The sequence below is a fragment of the Bufo bufo genome, chromosome 2, assembly GCF_905171765.1.
Source record: "Bufo bufo chromosome 2, aBufBuf1.1, whole genome shotgun sequence".
In the NCBI taxonomy this organism is placed as follows: Eukaryota; Metazoa; Chordata; class Amphibia; order Anura; family Bufonidae; genus Bufo; species Bufo bufo.
The window spans coordinates 212,460,866-212,481,023 of NC_053390.1; the positions used below are offsets into that span (position 1 = coordinate 212,460,866).

A 20,158-nucleotide genomic window follows, 5' to 3' on the forward strand; every position below is an offset into this window, starting at 1 on the left:
GGGGGGTGATCAGGGAGTCTATATGGGGTGATAACCACAGTCATTGATCATGCCCCTGTAAGGCTTCATTCAGACGTCCGGATGCGTTTTGCGGATCCGATCCATCTATCAGTGGATCCGTAAAAATCATGCGGACATCTGAATGGAGCTTTACAGGGGGTTGATCAATGACAGGGGTGTAATCAATGACAGGGGGGTGATCAGGGAGTCTATATGGGGTGATAACCACAGTCATTGATCATGCCCCTGTAAGGCTTTATTCAGACGTCCGGATGCGTTTTGCGGATCCGATCCATCTATCAGTGGATCCGTAAAAATCATGCGGACGTCTGAATGGAGCTTTACAGGGGGGTAATCAATGACAGGGGGGTAATCAATGACAGGGGGGTGATCAGGGAGTCTATATGGGGTGATAACCACAGTCATTGATCATGCCCCTGTAAGGCTTCATACAGACGTCCGGATGCGTTTTGGGGATCCGATCCATCTATCAGTGCATCCGTAAAAATCATGCGGACATCTGAATGGAGCTTTACAGGGGGTTGATCAATGACAGGGGTGTAATCAATGACAGGGGGGTGATCAGGGAGTCTATATGGGGTGATAACCACAGTCATTGATCATGCCCCTGTAAGGCTTCATTCAGACGTCCGGATGCGTTTTGCGGATCCGATCCATCTATCAGTGCATCCGTAAAAATCATGCGGACATCTGAATGGAGCTTTACAGGGGGGTAATCAATGACAGGGGGGTGATCAGGGAGTCTATATGGGGTGATAACCACAGTCATTGATCATGCCCCTATAAGGCTTCATTCAGACGTCCGGATGCGTTTTGCGGATCCGATCCATCTATCAGTGGATCCGTAAAAATCATGCGGACGTCTGAATGGAGCTTTACAGGGGGGTAATCAATGACAGGGGTGTAATCAATGACAGGGGGGTGATCAGGGAGTCTATATGGGGTGATAACCACAGTCATTGATCATTCCCCTGTAAGGTTTCATTCAGACGTCCGGATGCGTTTTGCGGATCCGATCCATCTATCAGTGCATCCGTAAAAATCATGCGGACATCTGAATGGAGCTTTACAGGGGGGTAATCAATGACAGGGGGGTGATCAGGGAGTCTATATGGGGTGATAACCACAGTCATTGATCATGCCCCTGTAAGGCTTCATTCAGACGTCCGGATGCGTTTTGCGGATCCGATCCATCTATCAGTGGATCCGTAAAAATCATGCGGACGTCTGAATGGAGCTTTACAGGGGGTTGATCAATGACAGGGGGGTAATCAATGACAGGGGGGTGATCAGGGAGTCTATATGGGGTGATCAGGGGCTAATAAGGGGTTAATAAGTGACGGGGGGGTGTAGTGTAGTGGTGCTTGGTGCTACTTTACTGAGCTACCTGTGTCCTCTGGTGGTCGATCCAAACAAAGGGGACCACCAGAGGACCAGGTAGCAGGTATATTAGACGCTGTTATCAAAACAGCGTCTAATATACCTGTTAGGGGTTAAAAAAAACACATCTCCAGCCTGCCAGCGAACGATCGCCGCTGGCAGGCTGGAGATCCACTCTCTTACCTTCCGTTCCTGTGAGCGCGCGCGCCTGTGTGCGCGCGTTCACAGGAAATCTCGCGTCTCGCGAGATGACGCATATATGCGTGACTGTGCGCAGGGCTGCCACCTCTGGAACGCGATCCTGCGTTAGGCGGTCCGGAGGTGGTTAAATCACGTTTTTATGTTTTACATATTTTTTAAGAATTTGTGATGTTATTTAGACATTTCCATATCAATATCTATATGTAAAAAAAAATAAAAATCCTGCAGTTCACACACTGGCCAATAAGCCTAATAATAAGTGCAAACTCTTGGTCTGTGCAGATCACTTTACTACAGTTATCGACTTATCTTTCATTCTAATCCTGCCTGTAATGATATCACCTCTGTGTATAGATAAGACAGGATCCATCATTCACAACAGATGATTGTCAAAGTTTACCTATTCTTTCCTTGTACAATGACCTCTGCACAGGTCACAGAACATGCCTAGAAAACTCTCCCATAGAAGTCAATGAGGTCCCCTCCGGTCCATTGTGTCTATGGCCCATGGGGCTGCCTTGTAAATGCTGTTAAGAACAGGTCAGGCAAGATGGCAGCCCCATAATCATGTCCAAGGAATACATACATGAACTTTTGCTGGTGCAATCCCCCCTAACCAAACACAGAGGATATTATAGGGGACATCTTACCATTTATTTTTTTACCAAAAAAAAAAAGAAGAGCAAACTTCCACTCTAACTAGTAAGTGTGTGTGTGTTTTTTTGTTTGTTATTTAATTATTTTTTTTTGGGGGGGAGGTGGGGGATTGGGGTAGGTTGGACTTTGAGTGATGGCATGAGCATAAGTTCATGTCTCACCCACAGGAGTCTGGATCTCTCATCCTTTCCTCACTTGCAGGTCCACTCTATCGGCCACTTCCCTACACAGACAGAACCAGGAAGATAAACTGTTTATCCCCTTTGTGATTTTGCATTTCCGTTGTTTACTCCCTGCCTCTTCAGTAATAAAAGAGATAGTTATGTGCAACTTCTAATGGTTACTTCCAGCAGGACAACACATAATCGTCTTAAAAACATTTTATCACATTACAGTTTAGTGTACTCAAATGGCACAGTCAATCCAGTAGATTGTAGTGAGAATTAAAATATGCAACTTGCACCAGTTTTCTAGAGTAAAAGAAAGTAGCAAACTTTGGTGCACACAAAACTGTGAATTTTTTTTTTTCTTTCCAATTTTACATCACTTTCAACACTTGTCAAAAAATACAGGTAGGGGCCTCCAGTGGTCCAACACATTTTTCTAAGATTTACATCAGAAACTGGTGTTAATTATAGAGCAAGTCTATACCAGCTCTTAGATGTGTATAAAGGTGCAGTGCAGGCCTTTTAATAAATAACTATGATACAGGAAAATGGATATGAGATGGACTATAAATGTTATATAGTTAAATGATTTGTTTAATATAAAATTATATATTTTTAAAAAATTGGACCAGAATTACAACAGACCCAATGGGTCCTCTAAAACAAAAATGTCTTCACTAGATTAACAATGAGTTTATAACCACATACATACCATATCAATATAATCTACAGTGCCTGAAAGTTTATGAGCCCTATAGAATTTTCTATATTTCTAAACGTAGATAAAGACAACCAAGTTAAACAATTAGACTTGGTCATTTATCTATTGAAGAAAATGATTCAATGTCACTTGTCTAAGTGGCAAAAGTATGAGAACCTTTTCTTTCTGGTGTGACCCCTTGTGCAGCAAAAACATTTCTATTGGATTGAGGTCAGGACTTTGACTTGGCCATTCCAACACTTTAAAGGGCTTCTGTTAAAAGGGCTTCTTTTGTGTACTTATAATCCCTATACTGCGATTTATCCATACATAATGTGATTAAACATTTTGGTTCAGTAGATTCTGCTAAAAACGTACTTTTATAATATGTAAATTACCTCTCTACCAGCAAGAAGGGCGGCTACTTGCTGGTAGCAGCCGCATCCTCCTATCATAATGACGCCCCCTCCGCATGTTGATTGACAGGGCCAGCGAACGGGATCTTTCTCTGCTGGCCCTGTTTGCATTCAAAATCTGGCGCCTGCGCCGTACCTGTCTTCAGTCGGCGCAGGCGCACAGAGGAGGACGCTCGCTCGGCCGCTCCATCCTCAATGCGCCTGCGTCGGGTGTAGATGTGACGTCATCGGCACAGGCGCATTGAGGATGGAGCGGCCGAGCGAGCGAGCGTCCGCCTCTCAGTGCGCCTGCGCCGATTGAATACCGTTACGGTGCAGGCACGAGATCTTGATAGCAGACAGGGCCAGCCAGAGAAAGATCCCGTCCGCTGGCCCTGTCAATCAACATGCGGAGGGGGCGTCATTATGATAGGAGGATGCGGCTGCTACCAGCAAGTAGCCGCCCTTCTTGCTGGTAGACAGGTAATTTACATATTATAAAAGTACGTTTTTAACAGAATCTACTGAACCAAAATCACATTATGTATGGATAAATCGCAGTATAGGGATTATAAGTACACAAAAAAAAAAAAAAAACTGTTTAGTGGGGTGACAGAAGCCCTTTAATGTATCCTTCTTCAATAATTTTTTGGTAGAACGAATTGTATGCGCAGGATCGTTGTCTTGCAGCATGAAACACATTCTGTTGAGATTCAGCCCATGGACAGATAAGGTGACATTTCCCTTTAGAATCTGCTGGTATAGTTCAGAATTCATTGTTCCATCAATGATCGCATGCTGTCTTGCCCCAAATGCAGAAAAACAGGCTAAGCCATGATACTACCACCACCACTACCGTGTTTCTATGCTGGAATGCAAAGTTTTCCTTAGATTAAAAAAAAACAACACTTCTTATCGAACCACAAAACATTGTTCCAGTAGCCTTCTGCCTTGTCAAAACTTCAGATGGGCAGCAATGTCCTTTTGGAGAGCAGTGGCTTTCTCCTTCCAAGCCTGTCATGCCCACGATTGTTAGTCAGTGTCCTCCTGATGATGAACATTAACATTAGCCAATGTTAGAAAGGCCTTTAGTTGCTTAGAGTTTCCCTTGTGTCTTTTGTGACCTTGCGGACTATTACATGCCTTGCTCTTGGCGTGATCTTTGCTGGTCAACCAATGCTGGGGAGGGTAATAATGGTCTTGAATTTCCTCCATTTGTACACAATCATCTGACTGTGGATTGGTGGAGTACAAAATGTTTGCCCACTCACACCTGATTGCCATCCCATTGATTGAAAACACCCGACCTTAATTTCACCTTCATGTTATCTGTTAATCATACTTTTGCCACTCAGACATGATATTGGATAATTTTAATAAATAAATGACCAAGTCTAACACTTTTCAGGAGCTGTCTGAAAATCTGATATAGTTATAGGACACATTTATGCTAAAATATAGAAAATTCTGAAGAGTTCACACACTTAAAAGCACCACTGTAATTTATCTCTGCTGCACAATATTATAGTTTTAGGTTTTTAATTTACCTTTCCTGAAAATATTGTGTGTGTTTCAGAGAGGGTCTCAGGAGCCATGAATGCTGGCGTACCCACTGTGTTAGACAAAAAAGCATCTGTTCCTTCAAACTGGTTACTGACTCCAAAGTCAGCAATCTTAATGTGACCATCTTCACCCACCAAGAGATTGGATGGTTTGACATCGCGATGTATGATTTTCTGATAGTGTACTGAAATATAAAAAGAAATCACATTTTACCCAACATACACAGCTTTCATTTCACGTTCTGGTGCAACACTGGTCATCATTTGACCTTTCACATGACCAACTTATTTCATATGGGAATATAACATTTCTGACCAGAACTTTGTCATAGGGATAAGGTGGTTCATTGGGAAATCTAACATTAATAAGTACTACATAACGGTGTACATATATCTTACTTGTCATTTGAAGTATGGAAAGAATTGACAACATGAACATTTTTGATCCATTCTGTCAAGTGTTTTAGGTTCGTCTATCTGAGCATATAACAGGTGTTTAAATGCTGCTAGGACATATAGGGAAAGCCTGGTAGCGCTGCTTTCCCATCCACATCACACAGGGATAAGAAAATATAGACTCACAAAACTCAATTCCTTTAATAAGATCCTGGAAGTAAAAACGTGCCTGGTCTTCTGTTAGCGGATTGGTAGTAGGAACATCCATGACTGCCCTATATAAAAGAAAAAAATAATAATCATAAACAGTAAAACTAGCCATTATTAGGAATTCAGATGTTTGAACACCAGCCAAGCTTTCACGTGTAAAGATACTGGCATAGTTCTGTTTTAATGTGGTGGCAGAAAGTGCGGCCATTCTAGCGGTCCTTTTTGAACCAGCTTTTTGGGGACTGACGGAAATATTGTGAAATTGCCAGAAAGTTCACTGAATAACTAAGCGACAGGGTTTGTTTTTTTAAATCAAAGTTTGGCTAAAGTTCTGTTTTTCAAATTACTAGAACACAGGTTAGGCCATCAATATCTGATTGCTAGGCCCTGACACAACATTGTGTAGTAGACAGAGCTAGTTCAATAGGACCAATGCTGCAGTAACCAGCTCTGCCCGCTACACAATGCTGCTGAAGCTACTGCAGGACATCTCATTGGCAGGGGTATGGAAAGTCCATCAATATAAAAAAAAAACTTTAAGGCTCTCATGAATCAGTTGCCAGAATACCATAAAAGCTCACTAAAGCTACTACAAGTTAGATTTCGAATTGAAATGCTAAAAATATCATGACCCCCACTGCACAAAATAAGCTCCTCAAAAGACAGTTCGTAATCAGAAGAATTAGAGCCTCAGGCTAGGTTCACACATGCGGTTGAGGTTCCAACAGGAGCCTCAGTTGCAGATCCCAGCATGCTGGGGTATACTGTCCAGCACATTGCGGGTTATTCACAGAGGACACTGACACCCGACGGACCTCATTATAGTCAATGGGCTTCATCGGGTTCTGGCAGTACCCAGAATATGCTGGATTGGGTGGTTCCAGTATTCGATTCTTATGCTGGAACAGACTAGTGGAGTTCTAGCACTGATGTGCACATAGACTTCCTCAGAGCTTACATGATGATCCAGACATTATATTTATATGGTTAGTATACTCATATTTGAAGTGTAAATTCACATTTGGTTGAGTAACTTGATAAATACACTGCATTACATATAATGCACTGTTCCGGCATATATTATAAACCAGAGCTGTGCTACAACTGGAAACTTACATGAAGCAATGACAATAAGTGACATCTAAGAGGCCCATTAGCCTTCTTCTTCATAAACGCAGACGATGCAGGAACAGGATGACTGGCTGAATGAGGCTTCCTAGGTAATCACTCCTCTTTCTCCAGTAATCCATCTGAACAGCCACTAAATCTAAATACTATTTTATGTTCATATGGCCATACAAATGCAACCAAGTGTTCCTTGTAATCATCCAGGTCAGGCTGGGGAGAGACTGACCATAGGGCTAGTCAATGAGAGAAAGTCCAGACCCCAGGATCACTACTTTGTGGCACATTTCTCAATTCGAAGAAACCCACCCTAAACATTGTGTAAAGCTGCTGACATCAGAGTTAATACTCTGTTAGCAGTGTCTATACACCTGCCCTTTGTTCTCAAATAAAACACTGTGGCAATCCAGAGGTTAAGAGAAACACATCCTACCCTTGCTATCTGTGGTGTCATGGTAACAGTCACCACTATACAAACAGACTTGGTGACAGCTGCAATGTGTATGTGTTAGGACAGTGAAAGGAACATGTTTGCATCCAAGAGCAACAGTCATCAGTGATGATCAGTTAGTTTCCACAACCTAATTTATGGGATAATAAAATAGTAGAAATGAGTAGGTCATAGTTGATCACTGGTGGTTCCAGCAGAGGGGCTCCCTGTAATCAGCTCATTTTTGGGGGCCCTTCCAGCAAAAAGGGATTGTCCAACGTAGACAACTCATTTAAAGGGGCTTTACAGACTAAAATAAGATGGGAAAAATAAATACTCAACTGGTTCCCCACTGCTTCTGTCTGACGCTGCCTGGATTTCTGCTGTTCTCTAGTTTTTGGTCCTGTCACTAGGAGTTGCCAGAAAATGGCTGGCCAATCATTGGCTGCAGTGCTGACCCACCTCTGCCCACAACTGGCTGAGCAGGCATCTCCTACGGTATATGTCACTATGGGACCAGGCAGTAGAGACCAGGGGGCTTGAGCAGCATTGGAATAGGAGCATCAGGAGATTGGTGATATGTTTATTAAATTTGTTTAACCCCCTCTGAACTAGCATCCCGTTGGAAAAAAACTAAAACTTTAAAGGGGTTATCCCATGAAAAATAGTGTTAATTTTCTTTATGCACATTTTTCTCTGGTACTGCACTCTTCTGTCTTCTTCTGATCCACTTTCTCCTGCATTTAGAGGTGGACATTATAATTTGCTCTGTAGCTTCCCTCCTCCCTTTCCCTGCTATCATAGGGATCTTAGTAGCAGGTGAAGTGGTCCAGACACCTTTTATTCATATCCCTATATTTAGGTAGAATACGGTAAGTATGTATCTATCTCTAGACAGTGGAGAAGTTAGATGGAGAGGGCACTACATACAACATGCATCACTGGGGTTAAAAGTGAGGGACTATGTTCTATGCTTTGGAGGAAGAGGTTAACAAGAGCTAAATGCAATGCATCCTGGGAAATGCAGGTGTTTGATGAGCTGCTTCCCTCCCTAAGAAATATGTAACAGTAACAGTTGTGGTATAACCCCTTTAAGGGTCCATTCACACGTCCGTTGTTTCTTTCCTGATCTGTTCCGTTTTTTGCGGAACAGATCTGGACCCATTCATTTTCAATGGGTCCTGAAAAAAATCGGACAGCTCAATGTCTGATTTTTTTTCAGGACCCATTGAAAATGAATGGGTCCAGATCTGTTCCGCAAAAAACGGAACAGATCAGGAAAGAAACAACGGACGTGTGAATGGACCTAATACTATAATATGGTAGCAGATGCCATGGCTCACCACCCATATTCACCATTTATTCTAAATACGTTAGGTGCATCTCACTCACTACAGGAATACCAGTTTTCATAAATAGCCTTCACTGTGTCTAAAAATATAACCTAATAATTAATGCACACAACCATCTTCATGCAACTTTACATCAATGATTATCACCAAAAATTGGACAAAAATTCTAATTTGAGACTAAAATTCTTGTGATAAATAAAACATAAAAATAAAAAAACTGTAAGATGTGATATCATATATGCCATACATATCTATACTCAGTGCTGCATGTGTTGAAGAAATACAAAAACCGCCAGAATGCACAGTATTGGGAATTCTGTCGAATATAATTTTCCATCCCACTATACAATTCTAATTAACAATGATACATCCCTGAACATCATAAAGTGCATTAATGAAGGCCACTTTTTTAGACAGGTATAATATATAGGTGCTTTATTAGTCCCGTATTATGGACACAACATCAGAACCTCTTGCAGTTCATCAGAAAATGAGTTAGAGTGTAATACCACTAGTTCTGATGAACCACGGGAAGTCTGGGTGTTGCCTCTATAATATGGGCACAAATAAGACCCTGTATTACACCCGTCTGAAAAGCGGTTGAATACCGTTGTTTAAAAAAAAAAAATTTAAAACTGTTATAGTGACAGTCAGCAAGCGAAATATCTTTTCTGACTATTTTTTTTTTTTCCATCTTTCAGAAATATATTAGATATTCCTCTCCAGTGATAATTGTTATCACTATTACGGCATCATGTAACAGGTATCGCTACAAAAGTGGTCTGTATATTTGATTCCATAGATTAGGTATAGACCTGATAGGGACAGTGTAAAATGTAAACTTTATTGATGTTTGTGTGTCGGTGGTGTGCTTGGTGCGACTTATTTGGCGCCGTGATCCGGACTCTGGTCCATGTCTGGGTCGTGGCATCACTAGATGTCCTAATTAGGCGCACAGCGGTGATTAGATAAGCAAGCGTTCATCTTCTGACTCCTTTTCTGGGGAAAAAATAAAAGAGTTGGGCTCTATGATTAGTGGGGAAGAGGGACTGATAGCATGCACAGAAGTCCATGCAATGCTCCCCTGAGTACGTCTCTTCCTGTGCAGGCTTTCAGGACTTACCCCCCACTGGCCCCTCTCACCTCCTCGGCTGGCTGACATCTCAGCTGGTTAAAGAGAGGGAGGGCTGCTTTCTACTGGCCTATCTCTGGCTGTGTAACAGCTAGAGATTCATGTTAGACCTCGTTTTAAATGGTCACGTGACACAAGGGGAGAAGGTGACCGCTGCAGCCAGTGAATGACTGCAGTTGTGGCAAAACAGAAGTTTACATCCTTGGAGCACAGCGGAGCAGCCCAGGCCAGGGAGAGAACGAGCGGGGAGCCAGCACTGGGAAGCAGGTAAGTCTGCTTCCCTTCACAGGTCTGCTCAAGAGGGAGGGTTTGCCAACCCCAAAGTTGCACAACCCCTCTAAAGCAGACATTCGTATATATTGGTTGAGAATGAAAACTGCAGGCAGATGCAGATGTCACCGAGCATGTTCACTGTTTCTAATGACACTAACTCGCGACATATTATGGGTGCACAAAGTGTAAATAAATATATATATATATACACACACACACACACACACACACAAACACAGATATACACACATAAATACATACACAATCACAATCATAGAATAACGCACCAAAAAGGAGTTGTTGGAAATAAATGAAATGTTATATATGTGATTTTTATGAAATGTGATTACATTATTAGAGAAAAATTATGATTTTTGTGGAATGAGGTCATTGCTCGATGAACAGAACTACCTGAATTTTATGAAATGCTGACACTCCTCATAGTCCATATCAGAAATAAGACAGATGCCTGATGTTGTACACGGGACATCGCTTTGCAACCACCTGTGAGGTACACTACCTCACAGTCTTCAGGCCTAGTGAGGATGGACGTCGGGGCAGGGAGCCACCAGCAACTCTGCCCTGCCGCAGTATTCAATGACGATACAGCTGAATTCAGAAGGGCACCTGCAGCCGCTTGCCCCGTACACAAGTACCTGACGCGCCCAGGAAGGCTTGGGGTGGCCTACTAGGAAGTTTCTGTAAGGTCTATGGTCAGTCCACCCCTGCTTCTAGAGTTTCCGAATATTTTACACATGTTCCTGGGGAATATTTAAAATCACTGTAAATACGAGTAGTATGCAGGGTTAAGCATCCATTATGCATGGGGGATTGTCTTATATGTAAGGAGGTTTCTTTGCCTGGGTACATGTGTTTGGGATTTTCACATAAAGACGGGTGCTGGTTACACAATCTTTTATTCTATTTGCCGCTGTTGAAAAATCTTGTACTGTGGAAGATGCTGCCACTATTCCAGTTTGTGACATTTGCATGTGAGCTACAAGGTTTAGGCATATTAACGAAAAAATTCATCAATAAATTATTTAAGGATCTGCTGAAAGTTCAGACCAATGCTTAACAGTAGATGAAGCAGAAAACAAGGATGCCAATATGAAAAAAAATAAAAATAAAAAATTTAAAATCCTAAAACTAGTTTGTCCAACAGCAAAACCTGTGAAGGAAGCCTTAAGAGACATTAACAAACAAATTGCTCAATATTAACTGTGAACTTATCTCCATCAACTTACCCCCGCTTAACCAATTCAAACACTGGGGAAAAAAAACATAAAAAGCTGCCATTATTATGTATTCCATATAAAAAACATTCCAGCAGTCTAGTAATCATAAAATATAACAAATGGTATGAAAATAAACATTCTCTATGCAGCGGCAGTTTTAGTTTTGGTTTGTCTGTTTGTTGTGAGCTGGTGACATACCATGCTTCACAACAGTATGCTAGGCAGAGACTTCCGCCTAGCAGGGAGCCAGTGATGGCCAGTTCGCATTGTTCGCCCGCGAACATATGCGGGCTGCCATCTTTTTTCACAAGTCCGGAGAGGCACAGGTAAGCTCTTACCTGTGCCGCGAGCCGGTCTGAAAACAAATGCGGTCACCGGGAGCAGGCAGTTCCGAGAACAGCCCAATGAAGGCCCCCGGTGGCTGTTCTCGGAACTGCCTGCTCCCGCTGACCGCACTTGTTTTCAGACCGACTCGCGCACAGGCACAGGTAAGGGCTTACCAGTGCCTCGCCGGACTTGTGAAAAAAGATGGCAGCCCGCATATGTTCGCGGGCGAACAATGCAAACTGGCCATCACTGGTCACCAGCACAAATCGATGCTGTATAGCGCTCTTCTGGGTGGTTTTAGAGATGGGTATCACGGCACAAATGGACAGTGTATAGCGCTGTTCTGGGCGGTTTTAGCAACTGGGCTACCTGCCAGGTGGAAGTCTCCGCCTAGCATACTGATGTGAATCCCGGTACATCTCCGGCTCACAACAGACAGACATTGCCCTGCACATTGCAGCACAAGGCAAGGGGAGCATTGGAGCGAGGAAATGCTCTGATGCTCCACTCCTACATGGTAATGGAGCCAAGGGGAGCTTATATCCGGGTTCAGCCCTGAGCCCAGACAACCCCTTTAGGTAAAGGTGGCCATACACATTAGTATATAGCTGATCTAAATGGACAATTTCAACCAAAATGATAATTAACATGTCTGGAAACGGTACTCCAAATCATATATTACAGTTAGGTGCAGAGGATGTTTATGCACTGCTTTAAGGCAGAAAGGGTTACGCTGCTTAAAATTAGGCAAAGTTCCCCTACCCATGTACAGATGGTCCTCACTGGGGTCATCCAGCACCTAGCAACAGAAGAGAAGCAGTCAGAAGAGAGCCAGAGGACATAAAAAGGAACCCAATATTTACGAGGCAAGATCTGGTGGCATGAATGTTTTCACTATATCCTCCATACAAAGTACAGGCGCAGGTGTTGAAATGATCATGGACTTGAAAATTACGGCGAGCATTACACAACTGCTGCTTTTTGAAAGGCAATAAACCCTTTATCATGAGTAACCATACAGTTCTGTGTTTGCTTTATAATGAGTACATAAGGAAGCTCATAATCACAGATACAGAACTACTACAGAATGTATAACAACATCTATGCAACCTGTGTGAAAAGTATCTGCCCCCTTAAACTTATTAACTCGATGCTTCATGTCCCCAGTAATAACCACAGCTGAAATATTTCTGTACTGTGCAACCAGACTTTTACCTGCTGATGTCCACCTACAATCACTGGGTCACTCTAAACTCGAAAGGCCTCATACACATTATTTTATTGTTGGCCAAACTAGCTGAGAATGACCGATTAGGCGACAGTCTAATGTGTGTGTGGGGCTCCTGAACCCCGCTCCCTAGATAATCATGGGGCGAAGAAGTATCAGGTGAAGTCAATGCTTTCTCCCGATCTTTTTGTTCTCCCCGGAGATAACCTGCCGCCAGAAGTGTCTGGCAGCAACTTTCTCCCCTCTCACCCATTGAATACACATACATGTTTGGCCAAACTGAATGTGAATGTGTATGGGGAGCCGGGAGAGAGAGCTGTCGGCCCAACGATCATTTGGCCAACAGCTATTGAATGTGTATGGCCATCTAAAGACTACTGACCTTAAAGGGTTGTACAAACAAACAGGTAATGGCAGCATCGCCGTTACCTGTTTGTTTATACTATTCGGTGGGCTGCTGAAGATCTGCGGCCGTGGTTTGGCTAATGCATTCCGGTGTGGTCGTTTGATGGTCCGTGGGTGCTGCTCTACATCTACTATTCTTAACCTCTTGGGGACACAGGGCGTACATGTACGCCCTGATGTCCCAGTACTTAAGGACAAGGGCGCGGCGGGCGGGATCGGAACAGAGTGCCTGCTGAAACCATTCCGACAATCCCGAGAGAGGTCCTGTGGGGGATCAGAAACTTCTAAATTACAGATATTTTTATTTTTAACCCTCCCCCCCCCCTGTAGCCCTCATTGTTATGTGCCCTCTCATTTCCAGGATGGCCGAGCGGTTTTAGCAGAGTGTCAGCACATTGCTGACACTCTGCTTGAAATGGCTGACATCTGTGCTGTGATGTCAGTCGTTTAACCCCTTCCATGCTGCGGTCCGTAGGGAACGCTGTATGAAAGGGGTTAACAGGGAGGGAGCTCCCTCCCTCTCCCATCGGGAGCTGTTGTGCCGTTTCAGCCCCCGATTCTTGATGGGATCACAGAGGGAGGGGCCCCCTCCCTCCCCATCACCCGCTGCTCTGTAGTGGCAGCGGGTGATGGTTACCATGGCAACCGGACGCCTTCACAGGCTTCCAGCTTGCCATGGTAAGGCTAAGTCTGATCAGACTTCTGCTAAAGGCATAAGTCTGATCAGACTAAGTGTAAAGTGAAAATACAGTACAGTACACTATATAGTGTACTGTATTGTATTATACAGACATAAGACCCACTGGATCTTCAAGAACCAAGTGAGTCTGGGTCCAAAAAATGTAAAAAAAAATATTTGGAAAAAAAGTAAAAATAAAAAAACACATTTATCACTGATTAAAAATAAAATAAATAAAAAGCACTACACACGTTTCATATCACCACGTCCGTAATGACCTGATCTATGAAACGGTCATGTTACTTTCCCCGCACGGTGAACACCATAAAAAAAAAAAAAAAAAAAAAAAATATGATGAAATAGAAATTTTGCCCACCTTACTTCCCAAAAAAGGTAATAAAAGTAATCAAAAAAGTTGTATGTACGCCAAAATGGTACCAATCAAATCGGCACCTCATCCCGCAAAAAATTAGCCCCTACATTAGACAATCGCCCAAAAAGTAAAAAAATAAAAATGGCTCTCAGACTATGGAGACACTAAAACATGATTATTTTTTTTCTAAAATGCTGTTATTGTGTTAAATTAAAATAAATCAAAAAAACTATACATATTAGGTATCGCCGCGTCCGTAAGAACCTGCTCTATAAAAACATCACATGACCTAACCCCTCAGGTGAACACAGCAAAAATAAAATGTATAAATACGGTGTCAAAAGCCATTTTTGTCACCTTACATCACAAAACGTGTAATAGAAAGTAACCAAAATGTCATATGCACCCCAAGATAGTGCCAATCCAACCGACATCTCATCCCGCAAAATGGGGTCACTTTTTTGGAGTTTCTACTGTAGGGGTGCATCAGGGGGCTTAAAATGGGACATGGTGTAAATAAACCAGTCAAGCAAACCCTAAAGGGTTAACAAAGTTTGTAAAATCAGTTTTGAATACCTTGAGGGGTGTAGTTTATAGAATGGGGTCATTTTTGGGTGGTTTCTATTATGTAAGCCTCACAAAGTGACTTCAGACCTGAACTGGTGCTTAAAATGTGGGTTTTGCTTCTAAACTTCTAAGCCTTGTAATGCCCCCAAAAAATAAAATTGCATTCCCAAAATGATCCAAACATGAAGTAGACATATGGGGAATGTAAATTAATAAATATTTTTGGATGTATTACTATGCTAATTACTAATTTGCAAATTTTTCCATATTTTGGGTAAATGTGGTATATTTTTTTTATAAATAAAAATGCATTTTTTTGACTCCATTTTATCAGTGTCATGACGAAAAAACAATCTCAGAATGGCCTGGATAAGTAAGAGAGTTTTAAAGTTATTCACACATAAAGTGACACTGGTCAGATTTTCAAAAAATGGCCTGGTCCTTAAGGCGAAAATGAGCCCGGTCCTTAAGGGGTTAAAGGGGTTGTGTCACTTCAGAAAATAGCATTTATTATGTAGTGAACGTTAATACAAGGCACTTACTAATGTATTGTTAATTATCTATATTGCTTCCTTCACTGTCTGGATTCATTTTTCTATCACAAAATACACTGCTCATTTCCATGGTTACGACCACCCTGCAATCCTGCAGCGATGGCCGTGCTTTCACACTATAGGAAAAAGCACCAGCCTATGTGCGCTCCCACAGTCTCAGCCACTAGAGAGACCGGCATTTTTTCCTATATTGTACAAGCACGGCTACCACTGCTGGATTGCGGGGTGGTCGTAACCATGAAAACGAGCAGTTTATAATGTGATGGAAAAATGAATCCAGCCAGCAAAGGAGGCAATATGGACAATCACAATACATTAGTAAGTAGCTTGTATTAACTTTATCTATAGATAAATGGCACTTGCTGAAGTGCAACAACTCCTTTAACGATTAACTACACTTCATGTCATAGTGACATATCAAAGGCTTTGATCGAAGGGGGTCTGCGCACTGAGACCACGGGTCACTAAAATGAGGAGTTAAAATCACTCAGGTGAGCGCTGTCTCAGACTTTCAGAAGTGAGGAGAGACAGTGCTCGCTTCTAATTCCTTGTTTTAGCGATCAGCGAGGTTTCAGCGCTCGGACCCCTACTGAACAACACCTTAGATAAGTATGTCAACATGAGACATCAAACGTTTTTGTAAAGTGTAGTTACTCTTTAAAGGTTAATGCTGTGCTTCAGGCAGATAAGGGTGACTTAAATTTTAATATAAACATTGCAGGTGGTCTGAGGAGGGTTAAGTGGTGATGGCGAAAATTACTACAGTGGCTTGGGGCCTACTGATAACATCCTTGGTGATGTAGGTTGGTTTATGGAGACTGGTGGTCTATGGGGGGGAGGGTTAACGTCCACATTCCTTGATTAATTAATTTATGAAATATTTAATACCAGAATCCATGGTTTCCAAAGGGTTAATTCAAACCAGGGGCTCAGTGTTCACACGTGATCACTGTAGTGTAGAGGATACGAGAGTGCCGTGTTCAATGGCAAATATAGGGGGTCACAGCAGCGACACAGGTACCTCTGAGCACAATAATACTGATTGGAAAAAGCACTCCTGAATCACTCTGCCCAACCAAAAAACTGCGCAGCCATCAGATACAGCTGCACAGTCCTCTCCATCCCTCCCTGCACCCATCACAGTGATCAGTTCAGGGAGGAAGCAGAAAGTTATTGTCAGGGCATTGCAGAAGTCTGGAGGGAGAAGTAACCATTGGTCCCCAGGTATGCAACATTAACTCTTCAACTTCCCTCCACCAGGAATCCTTACATGAATCTCTTCACTGCTGTAGCCCACCAGGTATACCGAAATTAACCTTTTTAATACTCTAGATCAGCATTTCTCAACTCCATTTCTCAGAGCCCACCTGCCATCCATGATTTGATAATATTCAACAAAATGGATACCTGTGGTAAGCTGATCAGCAGGGGTGTCGAAAGTCGGACCTCCACTAATCTGAAATTTATGACCTATCCTGAGGATAGGTCATCAATTTCATGACAACAGAATAGCTCTTCAACCCCTTCTCTGCCCTAGACCATCTGGTTTACTTACATTAAAGGTATTGACTAATTACAAACTTTTATCCTCTATCCCAAGTACTTCATATTATTTTCTGTCCGATCACAAAAAAAAAAAAAATGGTCTGGAGTCTGGGGGCCACACTGACTCCTGGGCTCTCGGACCACAAATTCCACTCTGCCCCCGCTTTTTGCAGCTATTTATTTAAAACACATCCATATACACAGATACTCAAAGATATACACACAAATGTGGTTGACACAATTAAGTACATCAGGACTGTGCGTGCTTGCTTTATATCACACATTTGTACAGTTTTCCACATCGGCCGCCAAGTCAGTAGCAGCCAGTCTTAGCGAGGCTCTGCTGTCATTTATCTTCTGCCTTGTAATCATGTGAGCGCCGGCTGACACATCTCCAGCTATGTGAATGTAACTGCCATCAATAATCTGAAAGGTTTACACACAAGGCAAATTGTTCTCCAGGCCGACCTGGACCTGGACAGCATTATTAAGATTTGTAATGACCAGGGACAATATTTTGTACAATGTGTAAAAGATTTCAAGCCTCTATATATTTTACTGACTTATGAAAAAACAAAGTCTTTTGCCATGCTTCTGTGAAATCAAATCTTTTTTATTTACACAAGTCAATTACCATTATGACCGTTAGGAAACAATAATCGGCCTGTGTATAGCAGTGTAAAAGGAACAATAACCATAAATGTTCTCTATTTACTCATTTTGTATGATATTTCCAATTTTCCTTTTCTGTATATATTTTACTTATGTTTTAGGTAGGTTAACAGAGAAGGTATATAAAAAAAAAAAAACAAAAAAAAAAAAAATCACACCATGGGCAGAATGTATTACGGCAATGGGGAGACGAAGTACTGTTGTTTTTTGTATGTATAAATATGTAGCAGGCTGCATTATAGTCTATAATGTGTCTTCGTGGTGGAGCTTGTAGGGCTAACTTAATGGTATGATACCTTTCAATCCCATCTGTTGCCTTAACTTCAATATAATCATTTGCTAGAAATATCACACTAAGGCTCCATTCACACGTCCGCAAAATGGGTCCGCATCCTTTCCGCAATTTTGCGGAATGGGTGTGGACCCATTCATTCTCTATGGCGACAGAATGGTTGCGGACAGCACACAGTGTGCTGTCTGCAGCCGCAATTGCGGGGCGCGGCCCCGATTTTGGGTCCGCAGCTCCGCGAAAAGATAGAGCATGTCCTATTCTTGTCCGCAGCTTGCGGACAAGAATAGGCATTTCAATGGGGGTGACGGGCTGGTCTGTTGCGGACCCGCAATTTGCGGGTCCGCAACACACCACGAACGTGTGAATGTAGCCTTAGGCCTCTTTCACACGACCGTTTTTTTTTTTCCGTTTTGCGGGCCGTTTTTTGCGTTCCGTATACGGAACCATTCATTTCAATGGTTCTGCAAAAAAAAACGGAATGTACTCCGTATGCATTCCGTTTCCGTATTTCCGTTCCGTTGAAAGATAGAACATGTCCTATATTTGGCCGCAAATCACGTTCCGTGGCTCCATTAAAGTCTATGGGTCCGCAAAAAAAATGGAGTGCATACGGAAATGCATCCGTATGTCTTCCGTATCTGTTCCATTTTTTGCGGAACCATCTATTGAAAATGTTATGCCCAGCCCAATTTTTTCTATGAAATTACTGTATACTGTATATGCCATACGGAAAAACGGAACAGAAACACAACGGAAACAAAAAACGGAACAACGGATCCGTTTAAAACGGACCGCAAAACACTGAAAAAGCCATACGGTCGTGTGAAAGAGGCCTAAGGAATATAGCACTATCTAAGCTGAGATATGGGAAATTGTTTGGCAGGATCTCATTTCTAAGGAGATATATAATCTCTTGTCATTCAAAATTTTCTTTCCTTAGGGGCTCCTACCCTCAGACATATGTTTTGCCATTTTATTGCTACCTAAATATATCTGCATCAAACATAAAACTGCATGGATTTTTCTCTCGCCACAGTTTTATTTCTGTGACATTTTTCCTTCATGCAAGTGTGGGATACATTTTTTCTCCTCACAGAGAAGGGTATGGAAAAATGGCTGGGGAAAAAAAGATAAAATATGCCACTTTGAAAAGAAAAAAAAAATGTGTACTGCATTTCATAATTCCCATAGACTTTTAGCTAATATCTGAAGTTGGCCTTACTATCTTCCAGAAAAGACAACAGTCAAGAAAATGCAGAAAAAGTTGGCAAAATGCCATAAACACTTGTGAATCCAGCCTTATAAAAGTGCAGCTTTGCAGAAATAAAGGGTCCCTATCATTAATAAAACCTCCTAAGCCTCCAAACAAAACCAAAGTAACTGCTGTAACTAGAAAAGCTACAATTTCTGGGGAAATTGTGTGAAGTGTTCTTGCCTCCACCAGTAGTCTACAACTGGAGTGCGCGGAGTAACTGGGTGGAGTGGCTTGAGTAACTGTTGTGTGGTTGGAGTGGCTGGAGTAAGGCCTCTTTCACACGGGCGAGTTTTCCGCACGGGTGCAATGCAAGAGGTGAAAGCATTGCACCTGCACTGAATCCGGACACATTCATTTCTATGGGGGTATGCACATGAGCAGTGATTTTCACGCATCACTTGTGCGTTGCGTGAAAATCGAAGCATGCTCTATATTGTGTGTTTTTCAAGCAACGCAGGCCCCATAGAAGTGAATGGGGCTGCGTGAAAATCGCAATCATGTGCGATTTTCACGCATGGTTGCTAAGGAAACGATCGGGAAGGGGACCCGATCTTTATTATTTTCCTTTATAACATGGTTATAAAGGGAAAATAATAGCATTCTCAATACAGAATGCTAAGTAAATTAGGGATGGAGGGGTTAAAAAATAACAAATTTAACTCACCCCATCCACTTGGTCGCGTAGCGGATCTCCTCTTCTTTCTTCAGGACCTGCGTAAAGGAGTTTTGATGACGTCACTGCACTCATCACATGGTCCATCACCATGGTGATGGACCATGTGATGAGCGAAGTGACGTCATCAAAAGGTCCTTTACCCAGGTCCTGAAGAAAGAAGAGGAGATCCGCGACCAAGTGGATGGGGTCAGTTAAATTTGTTTATTATTTTTAACCCCTCAATGGACATTTTACTAAGCATTCTGTATTAGGAATGCTATTATTTTCCCTTATAACCATGTTATAAGGGAAAATGATAAAATCTACAATCAACTAACCCAAACCCCAACTTCTGTGAAGAAGTCCG

The 20,158-nt window shown here is 42.3% G+C and overlaps 1 protein-coding gene across 4 annotated transcripts in view; it reads right to left on the reverse strand.

Annotated features, from left to right (window-relative positions):
- Window positions 1-20,158, reverse strand: part of CAMKK2 (calcium/calmodulin dependent protein kinase kinase 2) — a 100,582-nt gene that overhangs the window by 12,563 nt on the left and 67,861 nt on the right. For all 4 annotated transcript variants that reach the window (XM_040416115.1, XM_040416112.1, XM_040416113.1 and 1 more), the window contains exons 7-10: window positions 12,329-12,365; window positions 11,249-11,270; window positions 5,666-5,754; window positions 5,069-5,268 (exon numbers count right to left, since the gene is read on the reverse strand). In XM_040416115.1, the coding sequence (XP_040272049.1) occupies window positions 5,069-5,268; window positions 5,666-5,754; window positions 11,249-11,270; window positions 12,329-12,365 (348 nt within the window). The remainder of the gene's footprint in view (window positions 1-5,068; window positions 5,269-5,665; window positions 5,755-11,248; window positions 11,271-12,328; window positions 12,366-20,158) is intronic.